Source organism: Ananas comosus, linkage group 22, assembly GCF_001540865.1.
Source record: "Ananas comosus cultivar F153 linkage group 22, ASM154086v1, whole genome shotgun sequence".
Taxonomy (NCBI): domain Eukaryota; kingdom Viridiplantae; phylum Streptophyta; class Magnoliopsida; order Poales; family Bromeliaceae; genus Ananas; species Ananas comosus.
Window position 1 is genome coordinate 2293066 of NC_033642.1, and position 26835 is coordinate 2319900.

A 26835-nucleotide genomic window follows, 5' to 3' on the forward strand; every position below is an offset into this window, starting at 1 on the left:
GGGTGGTTAGGGTGAAAGGGAGAAGATTAATTGGAGAGAAATTGAGTTTCTCAATTTATCTTCTCTTTGAATTTCTCTTCAATTTCACTTCTCCCATTCATCCTTACCACCCATCAAATTTGATGGACGGTTAAGAATTTAGGAGCACAAGGGCTACTATGCTCCTAATAGTACAGTAGCCCTACTCTATATACATATATATATATAGAGAGAGAGCTAGGCTGGTATATTATCGGTAGCATGGAGGCCTCCGTGCTACCAAATTGTTTTTAATGATGCGGCTTCTAAATCGATGATGCGGCTTCTAAATCGATGGAGGACTTGATCTACACTATTAAAAGTATTTGGAAATTAAATTTCATAATTTTTCGACATCATTTGGCTAGTGATCAAAAGGTCTCAAAATTGAGAATTTTAATGGTAGATGTGATGCGTTTGTGAATTTAACGGTGTAAAACAATCCAAATCTAATGAAATTTTTATAAAAAATTCTTTTCACTATTTAGAGTAAGATCAGTGTCTCTGATCTTAAATTCAAGTCTTTTATCATTATTTTTTATGAGATTTTTATTTTTAGCCGTTTATTTTTAAACTACTCGTTTGATAGGTAAATGATGTCGAAAAATTATAAAATTTAGTTTCCAAATACTTTCAATAGTCTAGATCATATCTAACAGAACCAATCGTCGATTTGAAAGCTGCATCATTGAAAACAACTCGGTAGCACGGACGCCTCCGTGTTACCGATAGTATACCAGCCTGGCTCTATATATATATATATACATATATATATGCATGTACATATATATATGTACATGCATGTATATATGTATATATATATATATGTACATGTACATATATATAGAGTGCAGCTACTATACTCTTATGAGTATAGTAGCTGTTGTACTCATAACTTTTTAACCATCAGATCTTGATTCGTGCAGATCTGACACCACCTAGACTCACCACTCCTTCTTACCCCTACTCCTCCCCACTCCCTCTTCCTGACGTAACCCTTCGCACGTCCAGACTAACCCCTTTTTTCTTTTTTTTTTCTTTTCCTTCCCCCTACCTGATTGCCTTCCGAGGCAATCGGAAGAGGAGGTAGTCTAGACCGTGTGTATAGTTTCGGTTATACTACCTCNCCCGCTGCGGCGGCAACCGTGCGGGCAGCATACCGGCCGCCCCTCCCACGGCGACGAGCATGTGGGTCAGTCCCCTCCTCGGCTGCGGCACACGTGCGGGTCCCCGGCTACGGCGAACGTGCGAGTCCCTCTTTGGTAATGTTTTCTTTTTTGTCAATTTTTTTTATTTGCATTTTTTTTTCATAGCAAATCTCTTTCTCATCATATTTTTATATATATGGATATGAACAGCAAGTAATCATAGTATTAGAATAATTAGACATATTAGAACAGCAAGTGAAAATAAATCCTGGGATGACAATGAAAAAATTAGAGTAATGTTTGATAGAATTAGAATAATTAGACATAGTATCCATTATATATGTGAATCTTCTTCTTAAAAATTTAGTTTGCTGTAAGTTCTTGAATTTCATTTTTATTTATCTATTTGTTTCATAGATCTATTACGGATGGATATTACAAGTTCTAATAATCCTACTTGTGATGGGAATGGTCGCTCTCGAGTGGCTTCATCAAGTTTCGAAGTTGACGATGGTGTAATTAGGAGTTCATCTTTAATGATTTTAAATACTAGTGAAGCAAGTGATCTTACCTCTGAGAATGAGCCAATTGATCAACTAAATGAAGAAAATTTAAATCAACAAGTAGGTCAAATAGAAATAGGAAATGATGAGCCATATGTTGATCAGGTATTTTCTTCTATTGATGAAGTAAAGAGGTTCTATAATGTATATGCCTTCAAGACAGAATTTAGCATAAGAAATGCGACCCACTATAAAGCAAAGAGGCTTGATGGTTTGGTTACATCAATCACATACACATGCTCAAAAGAAGGACATGCAAAACCTCCAACTCAAAAGAAAGAAACAGAAATAGTTTCTGAAACAAATAGAACTCCTCAGAAGGAGTTCCCAAATCAGCGAACAGGTTGTAAGGCACTTATGAGATTAAGAATGATCGAGGATGGAAAATGGATAGTTATGTGACACCCCAATAGTCCCACATCGGATGAGAATGGGGTTGTCATTGGGTTTATAAGAGACTTAGACACTAGTAATAATAACTGGGCTTAAGCATTTTGGGCTGTTGACTGGGCCCAACGAGTTATTATTGCTAGTGGGCTGGGTCGTTATAAGTTATTACATTTCACAAGGATCACAACCATGAATTGATTGTAAGCCCCTTCTAAAACACGTTATTTTCGATCACACCGCTCCATTACCAATGAGTAAAAGGAAGTAATAAATATGTTAAGCAAACAAAATATTTCCACATCTCAAATAATGTCTTTTATGACGGCACGAGAGGGAGGAATGCAAAATATCCATTTTACAAGAAAGGACTTGATTAATACAATCGTCGAAAAGAATAGAAGTCTCAACGGCATTGATGTTGCAAGTGTTCTAAACTATTTTCGAGAGCTTCAACTATCGGATCTATCATTTTTTTATGCTATAGATGTGGACGAGGAGCACACAACACGAAATTTATTTTGGATTGACGGGAGGTCGAGAATGGCATACCAATACTTTTCGGATGTGGTGACTTTTGACACAACATATATGACTAACAAATATAGTATGCCATTTGCACCATTTATTGGAGTTAATCATCACAAACAATATACTTTTTTTGGTTGTGCCTTGCTTAGAGATGAGACTGCTAATACTTTTTGTTGGCTATTTAAAACTTGGTTGAAAGCAATGTGTGATCGGCATCCAGGAGCAATTATTACAGATCAAGACCCTGCCATGCAAAAAGCGATTGAACAAATTTTTCCGAATACAATTCATAGATGTTGTCAGTGGCACATAATGAGAAAAGCACGAGAGCACTTAGGAGTATTATATTCTTCGAAGATAGGTTTTAAAGATGAGTTGCATTCATGCATAAATGATAGCTTGACTATTGAAGAATTTTAAAGTGGGTGGGAATCTATGCTTCAAAAGTATAATTTGCATGATAATAACTATTTTCGTGTGCAATGGAAGAGCCGCAGTCAATGGACCCCTGTTTATTTTCGAAATACATTTTTCGCTAATATGTCTACTTCTCAACGAAGCGAAGGTATGAATGCTTTATTGAAAATATTGTTATTATTTATATATATATATATATAATATATATATATATAATATATATAGTAATATATAATATCCAGTACATACATAAAGAGCAGAAGCGCAATATATTAACTCATCTTGCGGAGGGGTGAAAAATATGAAATAGCACAATTCCAAACTAATTGAGAGATAAATTAAGACTCATATATTTCATCATCCATAGTTTTCAAAAATGAAACTAACAAAGTATTGAATTGTCATCCATCCGATTACATCTAATCATACAACAAACTAAGCAACATTTTAAACGCATCAAAGTTCCAAAATATGAAAATTAAATAGAAAAAGTTGTTGAGAGTTTTGTGTTTTCCAAACGAAGACCCAAAATGATAAAATACTTGACGGCACGCCTAATCAACGTTGGATCAGATTTTCAATCCTTCAACTTATCACCATCAATTACCTCTACAATAAGATAAGGTATGTATTAGACTAATCAACGAGAATAATCATATATGAATGTCAATTAAAATCTTATAACTATGATTACTGTGAAAGACAGAGGAACTTTAACTAAGTCTATGAAATGAAGTATATAAAAGATAATTATGTAAAGATGCATATATAAAGACTATCAAGTTTATTAAAGTCTAAGAGAAATATTTAAAAACAAACCTTCAGTGGAGAAGGTGAGGAGAAATATTATGATGTTGCTGGAGGAGCATTCCTTAATTTTTAGTAGTTCCGCTCCATTCCACCATACAACTCCTAAGGTCTGATTTTCCTTCTGAGATTTACACAGAGTTTGGCATTAAGTTCAGACTCTAGAAAAGTAAGAAGGTTTTCACAATCAGTCGGCTTCACACACCTCCATAGCAAACAACATGTTGACGAATTGATTCCAAAGCATTTTTCAATGACTACTATATTGGATAGTTCCAGTTTGCTGATTTGTGAGGCTTCAAGTAATTTCTTTTTTTTTTTTTTTTTGAGTTATGGATAGCTTGTTTGTTTGTTTTTTTGGTGGTCATTTTGGTTGTATGACTCAAACTATTTGAGTTATGGATAGCTTGTTTGTTTGTTTTTTTGGTGGTCATTTTGGTTGTATGACTCAAACTATGAACTTAATTTTAAAGTATTTAGCTTATGGATTATGATGTATAATGCTTTATTTTTTATGGAATTTGGTCGGCATATATAGCTGTTATGATCATATGTCAACCTGCTTGCATCAATGTGTAAAATTGATGAACTTTTATTAAATGACTTCTACATGCTGAAAGGAAAAATTGCAACATTTTTTTTTACTTTTATTGGTGAATAATTAATAAAATAAAAAAATTTTATGATTTTTCAAACTGTCGGAAATTACTATTTGCTGGCACTTTAGAATGTCTGAAAAAATATTTCTACCGGTAATATTAGCTGCCATCAAATAATCTTTTGATAGTAGCTAAGATTGCCGCCAAATATCTATTTGCTGGTAATTGAAAGAGCCGCCAATGTATTATTTGCTGGCATTTAAATTGCCATGATAAATAGTATTTTTTGGCACTTCAAACTGCCATTAAAAGATTGTTTTGCCGGCTCTTTTCTTTTGCCGACAGTTACTTTCGAGGCCATTTACAAACTGCCAGCATTGATCTTTGCCGGCATTTTGCACTACTTTTGCTGGCCCTTTTGGTGGCCCTTAAACATGGTTTTTCTTGTAGTGATTCTTCAAAATAAAATTTAATATACAAAATTAGTTATATAAGAATGCACAAATAGAATCAATTATAACAAAAGTAAGTGCAAAGACTTACATATTTCTTGTTTGTATTATCTCCTTCAAGTTGTCCACTTTTTTTCGAGTCTCAAAAAAAATTGTCGCTAAGCTTGGTGGATTACCATCTTTGCCTCCCTACACAAAACATTGGTTTATATCAATTAATGACTACAACAAAATGCTAAAAGCTTATTATGTCAATTTACATTACCTTTTTATAAATAATTTGTCGGAATGGCTTACTACCAGTACGATGGGGCATTGATAGTTTGGCTCTATTTTCTGAGTTTCTCTTACTTGCCGCCTGCATTTATCAAATAGAACACAATTGCTAAATTTTAAAACAATATTATAAAGTGTAAAACCAATATTGTGAAAAAGACAACATACTAAAAATGGAACTAATAGCTCTTACGAAACAAAATAACATACTAGAAATTTTTCACTAAAAAAATGCTCTTTAACCAGCCACTCCCAATCCTCTCGGTGTACACCTTCTGGAACAATCTTTAGGGCCTCCTGCATATTCTCGCACGGCTTTATAAATTTACGATGCAAGTCTCCTCTCCATTTGTTCCATAGTTCATTCATATGTTCTAAAGTTACATCTTGATAAGTCTCCATATCCTTATTCTGAAACTTGTCCTACGAAGAAAAATCGTTGTCCATAAATTTATATATAATTGATATAATATTAGAAAATAATAATAATAAATTTAAGTAGTAAACATAAAGAGTTAAGGTATAATATTTTACCAGCACTGCTGCCCACATGTGGTTCTTCTCTGATTCCCCAATTTCTTTTCATGAATGAATACGTAGTGGGCAAATATTGCGATCACGCACAATCATGCCTAAGTGTCTTGAAAATGTCTTATGATTCGTTCCAGTAGCACGATTGTTGTAGAAAGTTACTTCCAACTTCTCACCACTTTTTAACTTTGCAACTTTCTTACATTTATTTTTACCTCGCCCTTTTCTTTTTTTTTGAGTAGCTGCAGAATCTAAAAAATTATCAAATAGTTATAAAAGTACTCAAGTATACACACTACATAAAATATTTTCTAACTACAGAAAAGAATGAAATACAAAAACTTTATGGTTGCTTCTACAAGTCATTTGTATCAACTAACAAATAATTTTATTCAGATATTATATAGATCTCTCAACAAAGTTGCAACTTATATATAAAATTTACTAAAAATAGTGCAATGGATATCAACTAACAAATATTGCCATTCTATAGTTTCTTAAAAAATAACAGAGGAATGCGACTGTAGAAATTGTGAAATATGAAAGGAAGCATTGTATAATTGAACCATAAATAGAAAATGACCCAAAAGATATAAACAATACACCTAAATGGCCTAAATATATCTCCTCTATTGAGTTAATAGCAACAATCCTAAGGAGTCACAGATCAAGGCATAATCATACTAATATTTAAAGCTCATAAAAAATCGTAAGCTATCACAATAATAAATTTTCAAACAATAATGCAGCATATTGGGTTCAAGTTTCCAAAATTCTCACATATATTAGACTCTCGGCATAGATTAACAACAGATTTGAAGAATACTAAAAAATATGCCTTTACAGTAAGGTTTATCAACGACAAGCACAACTTCTGACCATTTTACCTAATTGATTCTTTTATGATTGCAACAAGCATCACAACAATGTATGTCTTTTCCACATGGTTCCAATAGCAAAAGGGATCAATGACTTATTGCATGGGTCCCTTTTGAAAGTTATGTATCTTTTTTGTCTCATTGTTAAATTTATTTCACTGTACATGTGATAAGTAGAGTCAGTACTTTAGATATATTTTAATTTTTATGTACTAGCTAGGGACAAAAGATTATTTAAGAAATTACATAAAAATTATCATCCCAACTATCTTCCTCAAAAGATTATTTAATTTTTATGTACTAATTTTCTGTCCACTTCACATTTCCCCCTTTAAGAGTCCAGTAAAGACAAAAATAAATTTTATAACAAAATAAATATTGAAGTAAGAATGAAACCAACCACAATATATCTCGGCAATCTTGTGGGGGCGAGGGAGCCGGCGAAGTCGGTGAGATCTCGTGGCGAAAGCGGCAGTGAAAAGTCAGTGAGTTTCGGGGTGACGGCGGCGTTGACGTCGTGCAGTTTTGGGGCGACGTCGGCTGCGACACTGAGCGAGAGAGCGGCGACAAGTCAGGGGTTTGAGGCAGGTGGCAATTCCAAGCGTGAGTCCCGCGCGCGGCGTGCGAGAGGTGAGGAGGAATGGTGGCCACAGCGAGAGCAGGAAGTCGGCGGCGATTGAAGGTTCATGCGAGCAGGTGGTGATGGGAGGTTCGTGCGATCGGGCACTCTTGGAAGAGGAAGAGCCTAGGGCTAATTAATTAGGGGCGGCAACAATTGGGGTTCCGGTGTTGTAAAGGGCTTAATTAATTAGGGGGCGTGCGACAACAATTGGGTTCAGGTGTTGTAGAAAATTGACTTAATTAATTAGATAAGATTCTATTGGTTCTTGCCTATTAAGGCTTTTTTCAAACTAAAATAAATATCATATATTGTTGAAATTTTCATGCTCCCGCCAAAAATATTTTGACAAATCCATTTATGAACAACGATGAAAAAAATATTTCATCGCTAAAAATTTCTGTCGGTCTATTAACAACGGCGAAAAAAATATTTCATCGCTAAAAATCTCAATCGGTTTATTAACAACGAAGAAAAAAATATTTCATCGCTAAAAATTTCAGGCCTGCTGAAATATCTTTTTAATTAACGACGGATCAATATACTAATAACGACGGAATAAATATTTTGTCGCTAAATATTGGTTACCAAATAGCAATATTAAAAATTATTATAATTTGGTTGCTTTTAGCGACCACTTATTGCGCCCGTCGTTAAATATTGGTCGTTATAGACCTACTTTCTTGTAGTGTTCATATGTGGTATCCATACATGAAGATGACGAGAAAGTGTCTTGCAACTGTAAGATGTTCAATTATACTAGTATCTTATGTGCTCGTGCTCTTACAGTGATGTATTTTGTTGGTATCCATCACATTCCTCAAAGCTATATAATGAAAATATGGACAAAAGAAGAAAAATGTGGTATGCCAAGCGACAAAACTGAAAATGTAGCAATTGTTGATGCATCAAGTGGTAGAGCACAATGGCATGAATCACTTAGTTTAATGTATCGAAAATTCATCAATGAAGGTACGAAAAACTTGAAGGCATATGAAGTGGCCAAAGAAGATATGGAATTGATCATTAGCAAACTTGCTTCGCTTAACAAAGAACTTGAAATTGTAGAATCATTGCCGAATAACAAAGGTCTTGAACATCATAGCATAATTATCTCACAATCAAGTTATATAAAAGTTGGTTTAGAAGGTCAAGTGGCTAATATGGGTTTTGAAGGTCAAGTGGTTAAGGATCCACCACAATCTCAATGTAAAAGTAAAAGGAGGCATCAAAGAATCAAGCTACATGCGGAGAAAGCCAAAAAATCACGGACTTGTGCAAAGTGCAAAAGGAAAGGTCATAATATTAGAACTTGCAAAGAGGTAAAATTATATTATTGTTATTGATTTCTTATTACATCACTTGGTGAAATTTTTGATGATTTATTATTAGATGTCATTCTAAAATTCTAATAGTGAAATTTTATTTCAGGAGCCTATACATGAGGCCTTGAATGACGGCAATTCTACCAGTAGCGATGGATCAGTTGACGGCGATTCGAGTTTCTCCACATAGAATTGCATGAGTGGCTAATGTTATTATCATTGAGTTTAATGTTGTTGTTGTTGTTAAGACTAATGTTGTTGTTGTTGAGACTGTTGTTGTTGTTGTTGAGACTGTTGTTGTTCATGCTGTTGTTCTTCTTCATGCTCATGTTGAGACTGTTGTTGTTCATGTTGTTGTTCTTCTTCATGTTCATGTTGAGACTGTTGTTGTTCATGTTGTTGTTCTTATTCATGTTCATGTTCAGACTGTTGTTGTTCTTCTTCATGTTCATGTTGAGACTGTTGTTGTTCATGTTGTTGTTCTTCTTTATGTTGTTGTTCTTATTATTCTTGTTGTTAATGTTTTGTTATTCATGTATTTACCAATACATGCAGAAGTGTAAGGACTACTGTCCAACTTCATTTTGGATATAGGTTAATGTTGTTTTATTTTTTGTAGTTAAGGCATTCTTTTTTTTTTTTGAGAGAAAGTAGTTGAGACTTTCAAAGTTGCAATTGTAATATTCTTTTCTATCTTAATAATTGGTACTTTTAAAGATTCAAAACAAAAATAATCTCAGACATGAGTGGCCCAAATCTGGACACGGTGACTGCCAATTGTTTATTTGCCATGTCTTATCGAAAATGGTTAGGAAACAGAACTGAAAATAAAACTTCAATAGTGTCATTTCGAATGATTTGCGCATCTATTAGAATAAACATGATGATAAGCATCAATAGACATACATATAGACATAACATCAATAGACATACATGATTGCATTAACACCAAACAATTAACCATATAGCACATCTTTAACTTACATAATTGCATTAATTCTTATCCAGTTAACATACATGATTGTTAGAAAAGTACATTCCATTACATTCCATCGTGACCTCTCCTTATCATATGTCTTTCATTATCATACAGACTGCAATAATAATAAAAATAATACATAGAAATATAATAAGCCCAACAAATATGAAAATTTGTTTTCAATATCAGCTCTCACTTCCTTAATTCTATCTAAAAGTTCATTGTCGCGATCTTTTAAGGCTTGTATTTGATCAGCTATATTCGCTTCTAAATAGTCTATATGTGGAACTGGCCAATCATTTTCATATTTTTTGTGCGAACTTTCATCATCGAAGGCCATGCTTTTCTCATCTTTGAAGAAATAGAACTCCCTGATCCAGACAGTTCTCTATCTTTTACTTCATTCTTATCTACCCATTGGAAAAAGTTACAATAATTCTCCTTATCGTTTCGATATTTTGGACAGCCGTAAAATTGCATCCCTTCAGAACGTGGCTGACGTGAAACTCTTAACATAGCTACTTCATTACATTTGCAGCGAACAACCCCACTTTCTTTAGGATTTCCCCGATAATATGCCATTGATATTCTGAAAAAAAAAAATAAAGTATCAATTTACTAATAACTAGCTAATACATTGAATCAATGTTAATATTACACAATAAGAAAAATAAAGAACTTACAACAAACTAAATTTTTAAGAAGAAGATTCACATATATAATTGATACTATGTCTAATTATTCTAATCCTATCAAACATTACTCTAATTTTTTCATTGTCATCCCAGGATTTATTTTCACTTGCTGTTCTAGTATGTCTAATTATTCTAATACTATGATCACTTGCTGTTCATATCCATATATATAAAAATATGATGAGAAAGAGATTTGCTATGGAAAAAAAATGCAAATAAAAAAAATCGACAAAAAAGAAAACATTACCAAAGGGGGACTCGCACGTATGCCGTAGCCGGGGACCCGCACGTGTGCCGCAGCCGAGGAGGGGACTGACCCACATGCTCGTCGCCGTGGGAGGGGCGGCCGGTATGCTGCCCGCACGGTTGCCGCCGCAGCGGGGGAGGGGGGGGCCCTGACTCGGAGCCGCGGAGAGGGGGACCCGCAACTCGCGGGGGTGGTGGGGGGTGGGGTGCCGGTCGCCGGGGTACGGGGGTAACCGCGATGGGGGAAGGGAGGCGCGGGGGTAGGGGAGCACCCTCGCGGGGCGTGGGGGAGGGGGGCTACCCACGCCAGGGAAAGGGGGAGGAGTTTGCCGTGGGCTACCCGCGTCGCGTGAGAGGAGGAAGAGGTGGCCGCCTGGGCAGGGAGGCTACCTGCGTCGGGAATGGGGGGAGGAGGTGGCCGCGGGGCTACCGCATCGGGGAGGGGGGGGGAGGTGGCCGCGGCTACCCGTGTCGGGAAGGGGGGGCGAGGTGGCTGCCGGGGGGGGGGGGGGAGGAGGGGGGGTACCCGCGCCGTGGCTGGAGAAGGCTACCCGGCGAGGAAGGGGGGAGGAGGTTGGCCGTCGGGGAGCTACTCGCGCCGTGGGAGGAGAAGGGGGCCTACTCCGCGCCTAGGGAACGGGGAGAGATGGCCCCACGGGGAGGGGTGCACCAATCGGGAAAGAGGGGGGAGGGGAGATGGTGGTGGATCTGAGTGGTGAGGGAGAATGGGGATGATGAGGGGTGAGGGAGAAGGACTGCATTAGGAAGCGTGCAGGTCTGATTGGGGGAAAAGGAAAAAAAAAAAGAAAGGGAATGGGGATGGACTAACGGAAGGCTCCGTTAGCCTTCTCCTCCATCAGATCTGGCACACATCTCAAAGCGAATCTAATGGAGGAGAAGTTATGAGTAGTGCAGCTACTATACTCATAAGAGTATAGTAGCTGCACTCCATATATATGTACATGTACATATATATATATATACATATATACATGCATGTACATATATATATGTACATGCATATATATATGTATATATATATATATAGAGCCAGGCTNTATATATATATATATATATATAGAATTAGGCTGGAATACTATTAATAGTAAAACGTTTTTTTTGCTATCAAGTTTTTAACCCTTGGATGAAAAATTGTAGGGTCATGATGATATTAGTCGGTTAGAGTTGAATGGTCCCCCTAGGGTTGAGTGGTCCCCACTCGGTTATAGTATTTAATCCAATGGTTAGAAATAATGAAAAGAGTTGATCCAAAGGCTAAAAAACTGGTAGGAACAATGGGATTATATATAGAATCCAGCTGCTATACTATCGGTAGCACGAGGCCTCCCATGCTACCAAGTTGTTTTCGATGATGCAGCTTCCAAATCGACGATCGGCTCCGTTAGACTTAATCTACACTATTAAAAGTATTTGGAAACTAAATTTCATAATTTTTTGATATCATTTGACTATTGATCAAAAGATCTCAAAATTGACCATTTTAATGGCCGATGTGGCGTGTTTGTGAGTTTAACGGTGTAAAACAATCCAAATCCGATGAAAATTTTATAAAAAATTCTTTTCACTATTTAGAGTAAGATCAGTATATCTGATCTTGAATTTAAATTTTTTATCATTATTTTTTATGAGATTTTTATTTTCAGCCGTTCAATTTTAGACTATTTGTTTGATAGGTAAATAATATCGAAAAATTATGAAATTTAGTTTTCAAATACTTTTAATAGTGTAGATCAAGTCTAACGGAGCTGATCGTTGATTTGAAAGCCGCATCATCGAAAACAACTTGGTAGCACGGGAGGCCCTGTGCTACCGATAGTATAGTAGCCGGACTCATATATATATATATATATATATATATATATATATATGCTACTATACTATCGATAGTACCAAGTGCTTGGTGCTGTTGAGTTTTCGGCCGTTGGATGAAAGGATGTGCGATTAAGATGATAGTGGTCTCCTAGGGTTGAGTTGGTGGTTGGTTGAATAGTATAATCTAACGGATGAAAATGATCAAAGGATAAATCTAACGACAGAAAATTCGATAATACCATGAGCTTGGTACTATCGATAGTATAGTAGCCAGACTCTATATATATATTCTTTTCATTTCCCTCCACTACAATATGAACTTCCTACCTCAAACTCACGACACTTCCACTATGACCAATCTCACTTCCTTGATAGCCTCCCTTCTAACATTAACAAATCTAATCTCTATCAAACATACTGATAAGAATTATTTGCTATGGAAGAGTCATTTCCTTCCTTTGCTAATTGGTTATTAGATACTTGGCTATGTCGATGAGACTATGAAATGTCCTTCAATTCTTCTACCATCCTCAACTGATAGTGCTCCAAAATTCAATTCAGATTTTATTAAATGGAAGCAGATCGATCAATTGCTAATCTCTTGGATCCGATCAACAATTTCTAAAGATATACTACCACATGTGGTAGGATTAACAACATCCAAGGAGGTTTGGGATACACTTGCTGATAATTTTACCCAGCAAACCAAATATCGAGAATTTCATCTTCGTCATCAAATTCAATATTTGAAGAAAGGTAGCATGTCTATGTCTCCCTACATTAAACAATTTAAAAATCTTTATGATGAACTTGAAGCAATCCAAAGACCACTATCTGATGATGATAAAGTCTATTGGATTCTTTGAGGATTAGATCGACAATATGCATCGCTTGTCACTATGATCACCTCTCATGACCCTTATCCAAAGTTTAAGGATTTATGCTGTACTTTTTTGGATCAAGAATTATTTTTAAAGTCCTATGATGAAGATGTATCAGAGACAAAGACTACTGCATATACTATCATGAAAGCTAATCATGCACATGAGCGAGGATTTAGTCATGGCAAATCTACAAATTATGGGATGCGAGGACATCACTTAAAGAATCACGGTTGCGGCAACCAAGCACAACAATTGACATCTTCGACTGAAGCAAGCATTCCACACCCACAATGTCAAATTTGTCATAAATGGGGTCATAATGCACTAATTGTTGGCATCGTTTTAATGATTCCTTTCATAAGCAAAGACAATGTCCTAGTGCACCACATCAAGCGCTTGCAGCACTCTAAATTCAAAATCCAACAGATGATGCATAGTATCCAGACACTAGGGCTACTGTTCATGTCACAAATTCTGTAGGTATGCTTCAATCTTTGCAACTTTATTATGGTAATGATACTGTTTTTGTTGGGGATCGTCGACAATTAAAAATTACCCACATTAGTCATTCTCAACTTCCAACCTCTTCTACATCTTTGCACCTCAAAAATATTTATCTACTACCATCTATTAAAAAGAAGGGATAATTGCCTATATACCCATCCAAACTTCGAAAATATCTCATTTACCTCTACTTTTTTTTTTTTCTTTCTAATATACCCCTCATATGTTCTTCCTTTATTCAAAATACCCCTACCGTTACCACCCGTTAAGTTAACTTGGGTTAAATGTGAGTTAAATATCTACCACAGTTAAAAAAAATTAAAATGTCACTTTTGCCCTTAACTTAAGGGCAAATAAGAAATGTTGGCGATGGTAGAAGGGTATATTTGAAAAGACCAAAAAATAAAATATTTTTTGTGCCCCTAACTTAAGAGCAAATAAGAAAAGTCAGTGATGGTAGAAGAGTATATTTGAAAAGGCAAAATAGTAATTTCATAGAGATAATAGAGTTTATTAACAAATTTTAACTCTAAGAGTATATTTGAAATAGGTTGGAACGTAAAAAGGGTATTTTCAATATTAGCTTTCTAAGAAGGGTAAATCAGAAAGTCGGGAACTTTTTAGGGATACATAAGCAATTGCCCCCTAAAAAGAACCTTTTATTAGATAGCAAGTTTACTCGCGAAAATAATTGTTCTCTTGAGTTCACCCCCTCTGCTTGTTTTGTTAAGGATAAGGAAAGCAAAATGACTCTGCTACAGGGTTCTCATCATGATGGTCTTTATTCTCGCCATTCTTCAAAAGTTGTTTTTCTTCCTACAAAGCAGGCTTCTCCAAATATCTGGCATCAACGACTGGACCATCCTTCAAAATAAGTAGTAAATCAATTAAATAAGAATATTGCAATAGAATTCTCTAGTATGTTCAATCCCAAATCTTTATTATATGATAGTTGCTATTCTAGTAAGTAAACTAAGTTGCATTTTCCAATTTAAATAAAAAGGCCTTTGTTCCTCTTGAAATTATTTATACTAATGTTTGGGGTCCATCTCCCATTCCTTCAGTTATTGGCTATCGATTTTATATAATTTTCATTGATAGTTATAGTAGATTTGTTTGGTTTTATCCTATGCATAACAAGTCTGAAGTTTTTTTTTATGCTTTCTTAAATTTCAAAAAATGGTAGAAAATCAATTTAACACCAAAATTAAAATTTTGCAAAGTGATGGTGGTGGAGAGTTTATTTCTAAAATATTTGTTACACACCTTGAAAATTGTGAAATTATTCTACAACTTTTATGCCCCCACTCACCAAAACAGAATGGTGTTTTCTAAAGAAAACATCGTCATATAACTGAAATGGGTTTGACACTTCTATACCATTCCAAAGTGCCATCTACTTTATAGGTTGATGCTTTTTTAACAAATGTGTATCTAATAAATGGATTACAGTTTAGAGCTAATGTCAGGGCAACTGATATTGAGTTTTATCGAGATGAATTAAATCAGTAGAGAAAGTTCTAGGTACGTATTAATGCGATCATCTTCTTCAATATACTACAAATGTAATAATACAACTAGTTGACTATTTATATGTACTTTCGACTTGTTCACAAATTATATGGAGGCCGTTCACAGATACTATTATAGCCGCACTACTGGCATTTTATGTACAGGATAGTCAAGTCTGATGATCGAGGACTACATTGATTTGTTTTCATATTGTAGAGATGCATGTATGGGATTTAGTCCTACGATAGTTTGGTCTTCTCCAACATATACCGATTAATATGGAGACCATCCATTGTGTAACATCCCAGGGGCGACTGCATGAGGATTGGGCCATCTTTCATGCTCCACACATCGAGAGATGGGTTGAGAGATTATAGAATATTGAGATGGTACTAGAATATGTACCGACTATACCTATTGTCAGAGATTCAGGGGGTCGAGATTATGCTCATGCATCGACATCGGGTTATCAGGTACAAAAAGGTCTCTATCTCCTATTCGATCTCATTTGACATCGAGCCATCAGGTGTCACGATCTCAGTCTTCCACTCACGCCCCTTCGACATTTCCTTCAATATTTGAGTCATTTTCGCCACCTGCGTTGCGTGTGTAGTTTAGATCCATGTATTCTCGTCATCATGGCCTATCATCATCATAGCACCTATCAGTATCTACATCGACCGCTATCAAGGGTGATCGACCAGTGCCATAGGAGACCTAGGCTATTCCAGTATGAGGGTATCATTATTGAGAATCTCCACCAGATGGCAGACATTAAGCTACTTGATGACGTACCTCCTATTAAGCTTGATGTTGATCATGGGCGTAGACGTGGACGTGGGCGTGCACGTTGACGTGGCTGAGAACGTCGAGGGAGAGGAAAATCTCAAGGCTGACATTTATATGATTTTGATTGGACATGTTGTATAATATGTACTACTATGTACTTCTTTATTTAGTCGATATTTTTTCAAATTTTTGTGTGTTTTTGTTGATATTCTTACCAAATTGGTTGTATCTTGTTGTTCTTCAAACTTTATTAGCGAAATTTTTATTGTTATGAAAATTGTTGCTCCAAACTTGTAAAGAAATATTGTTGTTGAATATTTGTAAAAATTTGTGCTGTGAAAGAGTTTGCAGTAAAGACGGTGACTGATTCACTGTCTTCAATGAAGACAGTCAATGATTCACCGACTTCATAAAGACGGTGAATCAATCACAGTCTTATATGTATTTATTCCCATACACACTTCATTCATACCATTTTGCTCGAAAATATGGTATTTTCTCTAAAAATAGTCAATGGCATTCATTTCCTTATCAAGGTATATTAGAAAGACGGTGAATCGGTCACCGTCTTCCTAAAGGCGATGAACGATTCACCGTCTTTAGAGGAGTTATCTGACTTAGGTACTACGTGGTAAGGAGAGGATTAGTTTGCCAAATTATATTTTTTGTAGGATTATTTTTTTAATTACAGTATTTTATAGGATTATTTTAAAAAAATCTAAGAAGAAATGGAAATGGAATCGGATATTTTAGTGGAGTAGTCCTTTTCCAAATTTTTATTTCAAAATTAGACCCACTAAATTTTTACTTGTAAATATAGTCTTATGGTAGAGAGAGAGAAAAATATTAGTGAAAGCGGTGAATGATTCACTGCATTCGTAAAAATTTTACGATCCTATAAAAGCGATGAATGATTTATCGCTTTTAAAAGCGGTAAAGCATTCACCACTTTCTGCCATCTTCAATTTATAAAAGCAGTGAATGATTCATCGCATTTAAATGCGGTGACTCATTCACTGCCTATATTATTTAATTTTTAAAAAAACTTAATTTGATATATTAGAGGTCTATTTTTACAATTATTTTTTTTTAAATTTTTTTTAAAATTATAAAAAGGCCTTTTTGCATAAAAAATCCACTAGTTTTGGGCTTTTGCAAAATTGGGTCGCATTTTTTGATTTTGCGGATTCAGTCCGAATTTTCAGCAAAGACCAAAATACCCTTATTACTTTTTCTCTCTCCTTTTTTTTTTTCTCTCTTTTTTTATTTTCTCTCTGCAAAGAAGGCAGCGGAGGCGGAGGCGGAAACAGCCTGCCTTGCCTCTGCCCCGCACGCCCTCGCCCTCACTCGTACACCTCCCGCCCTCCTCGCCTTCTTCTCTTTCTCCATTAGGGCGCAGCGACGTCGAGGCATAGGCTCTTCTCCTCTGCCGCGCGTCGGAACGCCGCGACGTCGTCGGAGGCAGTGAGCTCGCCTCTGACGACGTCGCGGTGGTTGCGATAGAGAGCAAGGGAGAGATGGTGACAAAAAAAAAAAATTATAGAGAGAAAAAATAAAAATAATAATAAAAAAATAAAAAATATTTTTTTCTATAGAAAAGGTCAAAAAAATATAGAAGAAGAAAGAAGATGATGAAATTGCACTGTTAAAATAAAATTACACTGTTTTTTAAAAAAATTGCACTGTTTTAATGAAAGTTGTACTATTTGATATAAAAATTATACTATTTTGGAATGAGATTTACACTTTTTAGGCCAAAGTTGCACTGTTTAGAAAAATTTTGCACTATTTCTTTTTCACTTCCTCTTCTTCTTCCTTCGTCCACCGCCGGGTGCCCGTACAGCACCGACTCCACCTCTACGCTGCTGATGTTCTCCCCGCCGCTGATGATCACCATTTTCAGTTTACCCATGGCATAAGCATTTCGAACGGAGCTCAAAAGCTTAAACCGTCGGATGCAGCTATGTACTGCTGCAGTATGTACTGAGCCGACGAGGTTTCCTAATGAGAAGAAGAAACCAACCAGAGAGGTCACCAAATTGTGGAACAAATAGTTCTGCTTACACCGATTCTTGACCCCAAATAGGAAAAAATGGTGAATTTTTTCTGCATATTAAAGATGGCTTACTATCAAAGATACTGGATTTAAAAATGGGTCCACATGTATGCATGATCACAATTAATAATTCATTTGAGCATTTCATCAAGCAGAGGAACTACGAGAATGCTATAACTTAAAAAACAAATGCCAAAAAAATACAATAAATCTAGTAGAAAAGATGGGGGTCACAATAGGGGTATCCTTTACACTGAGCTGCGGTAGAGGATCGGCAGCGCACACATGGGGTTTTAAGCTTTTGAGCTTTGCCGCGCCGAGTCGATGCGGGCACTCGGAGCGATGAGGACATTAAGGGGAGGGTTAGGTTCGCGCGTGGCGCGGGGGAGCCCGACGAAGGGGAGGAGAGAGGGGTCGCGAAGCTTGGCGGCGGCGGAGGTGAGCGACGCCATTTTTCCTATTTCCCCCTTTTCTCGATCCTTTTCCCTTCCCCCACCTTGTGATCAAGGACCGGTCCAAGGAGGTGATCATCAGCGGCGCACATCAGCAGCGTGGAGGTGGAGTCGGTGCTGTATGGGCACCCGGCGGTGGACGGAGGAAGAGACGGAGGAAGAAGAAGAGGAAGAGAAAGAGAAAAAGAAGAGAAAAAGAAATAGTGCAAAATTTTCCTAAAGAGTGCAACTTTGGTCTAAAGAGTGTAAATGCCATTCCAAAATAGTGTAATTTCTATATCAAATAGTGTAACTTTCATCAAAACAGTGCAATTTTTTTAAAAAATAGTGTAATCTTATTTTAACAGTGCAATTTCATCATCTTCTTTCTTTTTCTATCTTTTTTGATCTTTTCTATAAATTTTTTTTTTATTTTTATTTATTATTATTCTTATGTTTTCTCTTTATAATTTTTTTTTGTCACCATCTCTCCCTTGCTCTTTATCGCAACCACCTCGATGTCGTCGGAGGCGAGCTCGCGGCCTCTGACGACGTCGCGACGTTCCGATGCGCGGTGGAGGAGAAGAGCCTGCGCTTCGACGTCGCTGTGCCCTAATGGAGAAGGAGAAGGAGGCTCGGAGGTGAGGAGGGCGGGGGGTGCACGGGCGAGGGCGAGGGCGTGCGCGGCAGAGGTGAGGTGGGCTGTTTCTGCCTCCGCCTGCGCCGCCTTCTTCGGAGAGAGAAACAAAAGAACAAAGAGGAAAAAAAGAAGAGAGAAAAAATAATAAGGGTATTTTAGTTAGTTTGTTGAAAATCCGGACAGAATCTGTAAAATTGAAAAATGCGATCTAATTTTGCAAAAGCCCGAAATTAGTGAATTTTTTTTATGCAAAATGGCCTTATAAAAATCAGTAGAATTATTTATAAAAAAAAATTCAATGGAATCGGCTGCTGTTCATGGCTGACACCGTGGACTGATTCCGGACACTGATACCTCTGCACCTTAGCCTGTGTAAAAACTTCACAAGCACACAGTTGTCGCCCAGTGAGCTCAGTGAAGGATCCAAGTGGGCGGGGGCAGCATGCTGCGTCCGACGGCTCACACGGCCGGCGCCGTAAGGCCGCCGGCCAACTCCAGACGCAGCCTTCCCCCCATCTCCTACTCTTCGTCCCCATCCCTCCTGCTCTCTTCTCCTCCTCCCCCCTCCTCCATCTCCTCTGCTTCCGTCCCACCTCTCCGCCCCATCCGAGAGCTTCGCGACTGCTCAGGCGAATCCGCGTCGGAGGAAGGAGGAGGAGAGTTTGAGCGCTCGCCGGCTTACTTCTTGCTTGGGCCGGTTCCGTCGGAGGCGGAGGCCGAGGCCGCGGTCGCAGCCCTCAACCGGTACGCATGCTAACATCTTGCTTTCCTGCTTGTAGAATTTCCTCTCTCTTTCCATGTCAGAATATTTTTGCATCTCAACTTATCCTCAATAGGTATTCGTGATATTAACCCTGTATCTTTTATTAAGGACCTGAGCTACTATTACACTCATCACAATATCATCTCTAACAATCCACCTCCCAAGTCCCGAGAGCCGAAAAAATTGTCGAAATATAAAAGATATTAAAGATACTGTTCTGAGTTCGAGTTCGATCAGGCTCCTCGCCTTATTTGATATTCTCCCAATTAATTCTTTCACTCTGGGAGTGTTGGGGGAGTGTTGAATGTAAAATATTAAAACACTGTTCTTTGTGAGCTTAACCTTTTATTAGAGAACAATATTTGGTTCGCATCATTTAACAAAAGAAATCCTAATCAAGAGATGATATGTGTAGTAGCAGGTAAGTTAAACATGTTTTAAGGTGGGAAATGATAAAATGGGTAACTTACGGCATTGATGTCTTCAATTTGTTTCAATTAAGACACTGAACTTTAATTTTTTGATTTCAATTAGGTTACTTTGTTAAACCTCAGTGCAGTAGTTTTCATGGGAAACAATAAAAGTGGTAGCTGTAATTCAATCACCACATTATCTTCTAGAAATTACACAGTACTAAATTATTTCTTGGGGATGAACTGACTAGTAATTAAGTTGTCAAGTTATCCAGTCAAGGTAATTTGATGATTGAATATATACTAATAATTTTTAGATGATATAGCTATTGAAATAATCAGCAGTTATTGTCACGTCATTTCTTTGGTGGTTGAATTAGCCGCCACATCATTACTTCATTAGAAAATTAATCAAAATTTTAGTGATGTGACATTCTAATAGTCCCACAATGGATGGGAAAGGAATTGCGATTGGGTATATAAGAGGCCATGGACTAGGGGTGCAAACGAGTCTAACATGAGCAAGCTGGGCCTTGCTCGAATTTGGCTCGAATTAGATTCGAGCCAAATTTGAGCTGGCTTGAATTAATTTCAAGTGAGAATAAGGCTTGTTCGAGTTCGGCTTGAGAGTTCGGCTCGAAATCTAATTCGAGTCGAATTCGAGCTGCTCGAAACAGGTGTGCGGCATGTTCTTCATTTGAAGCAGCATTTGATCTTGCTAGGTGTGTTGGGCTTGAAGGGTAGCGATTTTTCGGCTTCAGGTAGAGCTATGAGAGTCCGAAAGTGAGATCGGATCGTATGTGAGGTGAACAAGCGCGGAAACTTATATGTTCTGAATGAGAGCACAGTCAGAACGGGAGCAAAGTCAGTTTGGGTGCCAAAAGTTCGGGAGATGCAATCGTTCGAGGTGGAGCGGTGAATGCGATGACATTGAGTAGAAGAGACAAGCTCAAGGTGGAGCTTGCATGGTGAACTCGACGCAACAGTTGAAGACTACAAATCAAACCAAGGTGGAGATTGTTAGGATTTTGGTTAGATTTGTAGTTGATTCCTAACTGGATTAGGATAAATATTTAAATCCATATCCATTAGAGATGAATTAATTTGGATTTTAGATATTAATTAGAGTAGGATTCCTAATTATATTTGGATTGGGTTACCTTTTGATGTAAGTTTTACATATACAGCTCTTGGTATTAATTAGTGTTGAAGCTTCATAGGTAGTACGACTGAAGACATTGAGGTGTCTGTACACGAGAGGAAGCTTCGGCGGAGTTGCATCCACCATGTGCACGGTTGCATGTGAGAGAGAATTGAGAGAAGTCTTCTAGGTTTATAGAAGATGAGAGAGGGGTGAGAGAGATTGTCACAAAAAGGGCTCCGATTGAAGCTACTCTGTTGCAGAAGAGAAGTCAGGTGTAATCTTCTCTTGATTAGTGAATCTTATTTCATTCGTATATTTCTGTTTGGTTTTCTCTCTTTTTTGTGGTGGTATTAGCTTTTTGCTGAGGAGACGGGTTGATGGTAAAACCCAATTTGACGCTTTTATTGCGGAATCCCAACAATCGGTACTAGATCAATAGCGGTGTCAGAGCAGATTGTGGATTCACAAAATCCGGTATCAGGGCGAGATGGAAGATGTGGTTTACATATGAAGGGGTAGATTGTTGGCATGTTCGCATATAAAAGATAGTCCCACAGGGGAAAACAAATAAAAGGTGAGAAAGGTTGATAAATACTCCAGAGTTAATGGCTTACACTTTCGCTTCAATGGTTTTTAATAGATGTGCCATATCATGTTAGTAGTTCAACGCAGGTTAACGTTAAAAGTCAATCTATAAAAATACCATGCAAGTTTTCTTTCTATCTATTGAGAGAGATCACTATATTTAATTAGGTGTAAGAATCCAGGTGGATGATTTTCAAAAGTTTTTAAACGTGTATCTTCTATCATTTATCTACTTGTTCTCATTGTCTTGCTACTTATACTAGTTTTATAGGTGGAACTTGACCATTACTTCGCACGTCTGTTGCAGCCTTTTGTATCAAATATTTGCATTCTTCAATTTCCATGCCCTTCATACGCTGTGCATTGTACCTTTCAATGAATAACATCACTTTTTATTTGTAGGATATACAATTCAGTGGGACTTGCTAACGATGGATTACCTTCTACTCTGAACAAGAATGTTGCAGATCAAGCCTCAATTTCAGCTACAATGCCTGTTTCATCTGAAACAATGGGAAGATCTTCCCCTGCTGATCAAGTCTCCAATAAAATTGAGCTTCCTCGGCAGCTTCCTGCTAACCATCCTCTCCGATTTAATGGCTTAAATATAGTTCAGTCTCAAGGGCTGGACAGAATTCGTAACTCATTTCGTTTGATGCAAGTGAATCCATCTGTTCAGGTTACTCTTCGTTAGTAGCTTAACATTCTTTTTTTCTCTTTTCATTCTTTTCTTTCCATTGTATTCTTGATGAAATTTAGTTACAATTTGTTCATCTGTGCATTAGTTTATTATTGAGTTTCAATAATGCTTAATGTTGTCTTCACAGTTTGTTCAATGTGACAACCGGATCTTTACATTTCGTACAACTTTTTCTGAATTTTAGTTGATGACTGTTTCATAGTAAAATGACTTTGAGTTGTTGTTTGATTGCCTTAACCAACTCTGAGACAGTGCAGAGTGCATCTGAAGCCATTGTAGAAACCATATCATCTTGAACTTCTTCAAACTGAAGTCTTTTTTAAGCAACATATTTTTGTCTCTTTATTCGACTTGTTACATGTTTAACAGTAAAAGAACATGCAACTGACAATGTGGAGCAAATTATTAGAGTCACATCCACATTATACTGCCATACTAAAATTACCTTAGACATTGATATTTTATAGTGCAATGAAGCTGAAGTATAAATAAGTAGCTTTCAAGTGAAAATAACATATGAAAATAGTGATTTTAGGTATATTATTTGGCCCTGCTTATTGCATCTGATTTATGGATAGTGGAATCTTCTATCATACTAATGTTCGAAGTCATATCTTGGAGTGGTTATTAATAACTTGGTTTGATAGTCTCATGACTTTCTCTGCAGAGAATGGTAGTTTCATTATCGACTGATAAAGCTGTATGGGATGCAGTCATGAAAAATGAGGCAGTACAACAACTTAAGCAACATTTCCTTGCAGGTAAATTTTGGTGCCCTGATTTTATCCAAACTTGATTCCGTATTTCAAAACTTGGCTTTCAGAACCTTCTATAGGATTTGTTTCTCCCAGACAACAAATTATTTCTGAAAAAGCAGTTCGTACACTTCTTTACAGACAAATTCTTTTTTTGCTAGAGTTGAGATGCTATCTGTAAATTAAACTTCCGTATGGTACTTCCAAGATTCCTAACTATGATTTTACAAAGGTAACTAGTACTTATATCATTATGCATGTTTTACGATGAAGGATAACTTACCAAGGCAAGTATTAAGACCAGGCATACATACCTTATGAATCTGAATTTGTGCCACTAAGGAACAACAGATGCAAAATAACTGATGACACTTTGGGTTCCTAGAAAGGATAGAATTTTTTTTTGAAAAAAAAGAGATATGTTGTAAGTTGTGGTGGAGGATAGGTTGGCAGTCTGTTGAAATTAGGTTGTACGATAGGTAGCGATGAGCCTAGGCATGTCGAATAATCAATTGAAGGCCTAGGCATCTGTGCAATGGTTTATTGATTTCTTAATAGAATAAGCTCTTATAGTGGTATTAGACATGTCTTAAATTCTTGGCGCCGCCCTACTTAGGTGATGCAGATGAAAATTTTTTGGAGCTAAATTGACTGGAAATTTTCCTAGAGGTCTGTGGTGGTAAGCAGAGGGTCTTGTACTTGACAAACAACTTTAATCATAACAAATGACTTGTTGGGTGTGCGATTGGACGAGTTATTTGGTTTCCTAAGTTAAGAAAGACGTGCTGGGCACTTTAGGGTTGGCACAAAGAGGGGAAAAAAATGGAAAAAAAACGTGGGATGGCAAATGAGGCTCACATGTTGAATTTTGAGGAGTGTTTTTGTTTTCTTTTCATTTTTGTTTGGTAATGGAAAAAGGAAATGCTTAAAGAGGAAACCAAAAGGAGGGTTCAAGGCTTGCTTTGTGTGGATTGGGATATGCTCGGCCATCATGTGAAGGGAGAAGAAAAAGGTGGGCTGGTGGGCTATTTTCGTTGGGATTTTAGCAAATATGGGATAATGTTCTTTCTCTCTCTCTCTCTCTCTCTCTCTCTCTCTCTTGCAATGTAAAAGGAAGTAGTGTTGTCAGTCTTGTGCAGATGTGCATACAAATACGAAAGTGCGGATTAGAGAGAATATTTTCTTTAGGAAGATAGAGCAATCACAAAATAAAAGAAAGCATTTCTGTTGGACTTCCACTAGCCCCTGGTCATTTGACATATAGCAATTGTTCACTGAGTTTTTCACCTGCAGAGATAAATAGGGCATCTAATTTGATCATATATCATTTTCTATCCAAATCCCTGATGTCTGTTATGGATGTTGGCAATCTTCCCAACCAATAGTTTCGATTACTTTCTGATAAAATAATGAAAGATAGTTGTTTGATAATGAGCTAATGTCCCTCATTACTGTGTGTACTCTGTAAATTTCCTACAAGAGCAATTGGAAATAGAAGGGGACATTATTTTGCAACATATTAGAGGTTAATTTAGGGATAGTGCTTGATCTTTTGTCTCTTATCAGTTTGGTCTTTGGATTTTTACTAAATGGACTAGTTAGTATCATATTTGAAGCAGTAAAAAACAAAAATAAACATCATATTTGAGTGTGCAATTGGGATAAAGGTGTGGATAGTTCTTGAAATTATTATGATCGAGTGTGTGACACCCGTAGGATTTGGAATGGTCTTATATAAAATATATAATAGGGCTAAATCTCTAAGCCTGGCTCATTTTGGGCGGTGACTAGGCCCAAAAAATTATGAGAGTTAAGCGTGCTAGGACTAGAGTAGTTCTAGGATAGGTGACCCCTGGAAAGCGGAGCGTCACAGTTGATATCAGGGCCAATCACTAGCTGGAAGTGTGAGATATATTTCAACTGAGCCCCAGGTCATACGGCAGATAGAGCATGGCTCTTCAACATATGACAGTTGTGGGTGGAGTGTGGGATTTGGAATAGTCCTATATCTAAGATATAATAGGGCTAAATCTCTAAACCCTTAGCATTTTGCGCAGTAGTTACGTCCAAGAGGCTAAGATAATTAAGCGTATTAGGATTAGAGTAGTTCTTCGATGGGTGACCCCCAGAGAAGTGGAGCGTCGCAGAGTCTTTGAACTTTTCAGCTTTATATTTTGTATCTGTCATTTTGTCCTTTAGGTAATGGCTACCATTGAATTACTTAATTACTGTTGAGAACAAGTACTCGAACATGGTAGTTTTACAATGACCTGAGATAGCTCATTGTTCTATACAGTCTCTAAAATTTTTGCTGGGCCTTGCTAACTTTGAAACTCCATATGAACCTTTTCCATGTTCTTTTTCTGCCTAAATACCATTATATTTTATTTTGTGCAGCCGGAGGAAATGAAGTTAGGATATTCGATGAAGATGCCGATATCATTACAAACATCCTGAAGTGGATATTGGAGAATACCAAGGCAAAAATATGGGAGCTCATTGATAAGATCATCCATCTGGTGAATGAACTATTCTTCTCCCGCGAAAATGCCGGTAAGCAAGAAGGTTGGGACATTTTGAGTGATGTGGTAGGATCTGCATTTATGCTGACTGTTATGGTCTTTCTTGTTGTCATTGTTACACGTTTCGATGGCGCCTGATAATCATTTTGTAGGATAAAATGTATGGATCCCCATATGGCGATATGGTTTCGATACTTTCAAACATATTGCACTTCAGGTCTTGACTATTGAAAAAAGTCTGGCTTTTTATCCAAAAATGATATTTAATATGTTACCATGTTTGAAATGAAATCATATAAGTGAATCAATTATGATAGAGGCATAAAATGATCATATCATAAGAAAATTAGGGTCTTTCGCCTAATGTTTAGATACTAAAGTGTACTTTAAAATTGAAAGCATAGGAACCAAATTGCCATATGGAGATTGTACAGGGATTAGTAGTGAGGCGTGAACTTTGTTTGTACATAAGAACAAACATATGTTGGCTTTATCCACCGATAAATTTTGATGGTAACAAATAAATTTTAGATTTAATTTTTTACTCAGTAATTTTAGATTTTGGTTGTATTTGAGGAGACTCAAGTCGAATCGGAATTGATCAAAAGTAATCGTTCAATCCATTTGTTCAAATTTGTTCAAAATAGTCCGGATAAAATTAAATTGTATTAAATTGGATGCAAGTGCACAACAATACTTTGGAGAACTTATTTGTAATTTTATTGGATTTGAGACGGTCAAACGCACCATGTGAACCGATCAATCACATTGGTTTGGTTTGAACTTAGGGCATGTTTGCTTCATCTATTTAGACTATGGAATGCGAATGAGAT

The 26835-nt window shown here is 36.9% G+C and overlaps 4 protein-coding genes across 4 annotated transcripts; 3 read left to right on the top strand and 1 right to left on the bottom strand.

The window, feature by feature from the left end:
* LOC109727516 (protein FAR1-RELATED SEQUENCE 12-like) lies at positions 1595–2131 on the top strand. The gene has a single exon (XM_020257657.1). The coding sequence runs from the start codon at positions 1595–1597 to the stop codon at positions 2129–2131; it is 537 nt and encodes a 178-aa protein (XP_020113246.1).
* Positions 4970–5981, bottom strand: LOC109727533. Its single transcript, XM_020257675.1, has 4 exons — positions 5733–5981; positions 5409–5621; positions 5188–5280; positions 4970–5111 (listed from the first exon to the last, which is right to left on the bottom strand). Exons 1-4 carry the CDS (start codon positions 5748–5750, stop codon positions 5010–5012), a joined length of 426 nt encoding a protein of 141 aa, XP_020113264.1. The 5' UTR covers positions 5751–5981; the 3' UTR covers positions 4970–5009.
* On the top strand, positions 7924–8758 carry LOC109727464. Its single transcript, XM_020257597.1, has 2 exons — positions 7924–8548; positions 8658–8758. Exons 1-2 carry the CDS (start codon positions 7973–7975, stop codon positions 8739–8741), a joined length of 660 nt encoding a protein of 219 aa, XP_020113186.1. The 5' UTR covers positions 7924–7972; the 3' UTR covers positions 8742–8758.
* On the top strand, positions 19440–26550 carry LOC109727405. Its single transcript, XM_020257530.1, has 4 exons — positions 19440–19864; positions 22428–22704; positions 23393–23486; positions 25878–26550. The coding sequence occupies exons 1-4, from the start codon at positions 19563–19565 to the stop codon at positions 26138–26140; spliced, it is 936 nt and encodes a 311-aa protein (XP_020113119.1). The 5' UTR covers positions 19440–19562; the 3' UTR covers positions 26141–26550.

Bases quoted from the DNA above. Each gene is read 5' to 3' on its own strand.
- LOC109727405 (XM_020257530.1), top strand. From the start codon at position 19,563: ATGCTGCGTCCGACGGCTCACACGGCCGGCGCCGTAAGGCCGCCGGCC. The intron at 22,705-23,392 runs GTTACTCTTCGT...CTTTCTCTGCAG, and splicing joins AAGTGAATCCATCTGTTCAG to AGAATGGTAGTTTCATTATC. The intron at 23,487-25,877 runs GTAAATTTTGGT...TATTTTGTGCAG, and splicing joins TAAGCAACATTTCCTTGCAG to CCGGAGGAAATGAAGTTAGG.
- LOC109727464 (XM_020257597.1), top strand. From the start codon at position 7,973: ATGTTCAATTATACTAGTATCTTATGTGCTCGTGCTCTTACAGTGATG. The intron at 8,549-8,657 runs GTAAAATTATAT...ATTTTATTTCAG, and splicing joins ATATTAGAACTTGCAAAGAG to GAGCCTATACATGAGGCCTT.
- LOC109727516 (XM_020257657.1), top strand. From the start codon at position 1,595: ATGGATATTACAAGTTCTAATAATCCTACTTGTGATGGGAATGGTCGC.
- LOC109727533 (XM_020257675.1), bottom strand. The intron at 5,281-5,408 runs GTATGTTATTTT...TGATAAATGCAG, and splicing joins TTTTTAGTGAAAAATTTCTA to GCGGCAAGTAAGAGAAACTC. The intron at 5,112-5,187 runs GTAATGTAAATT...TGTTTTGTGTAG, and splicing joins GACAAATTATTTATAAAAAG to GGAGGCAAAGATGGTAATCC.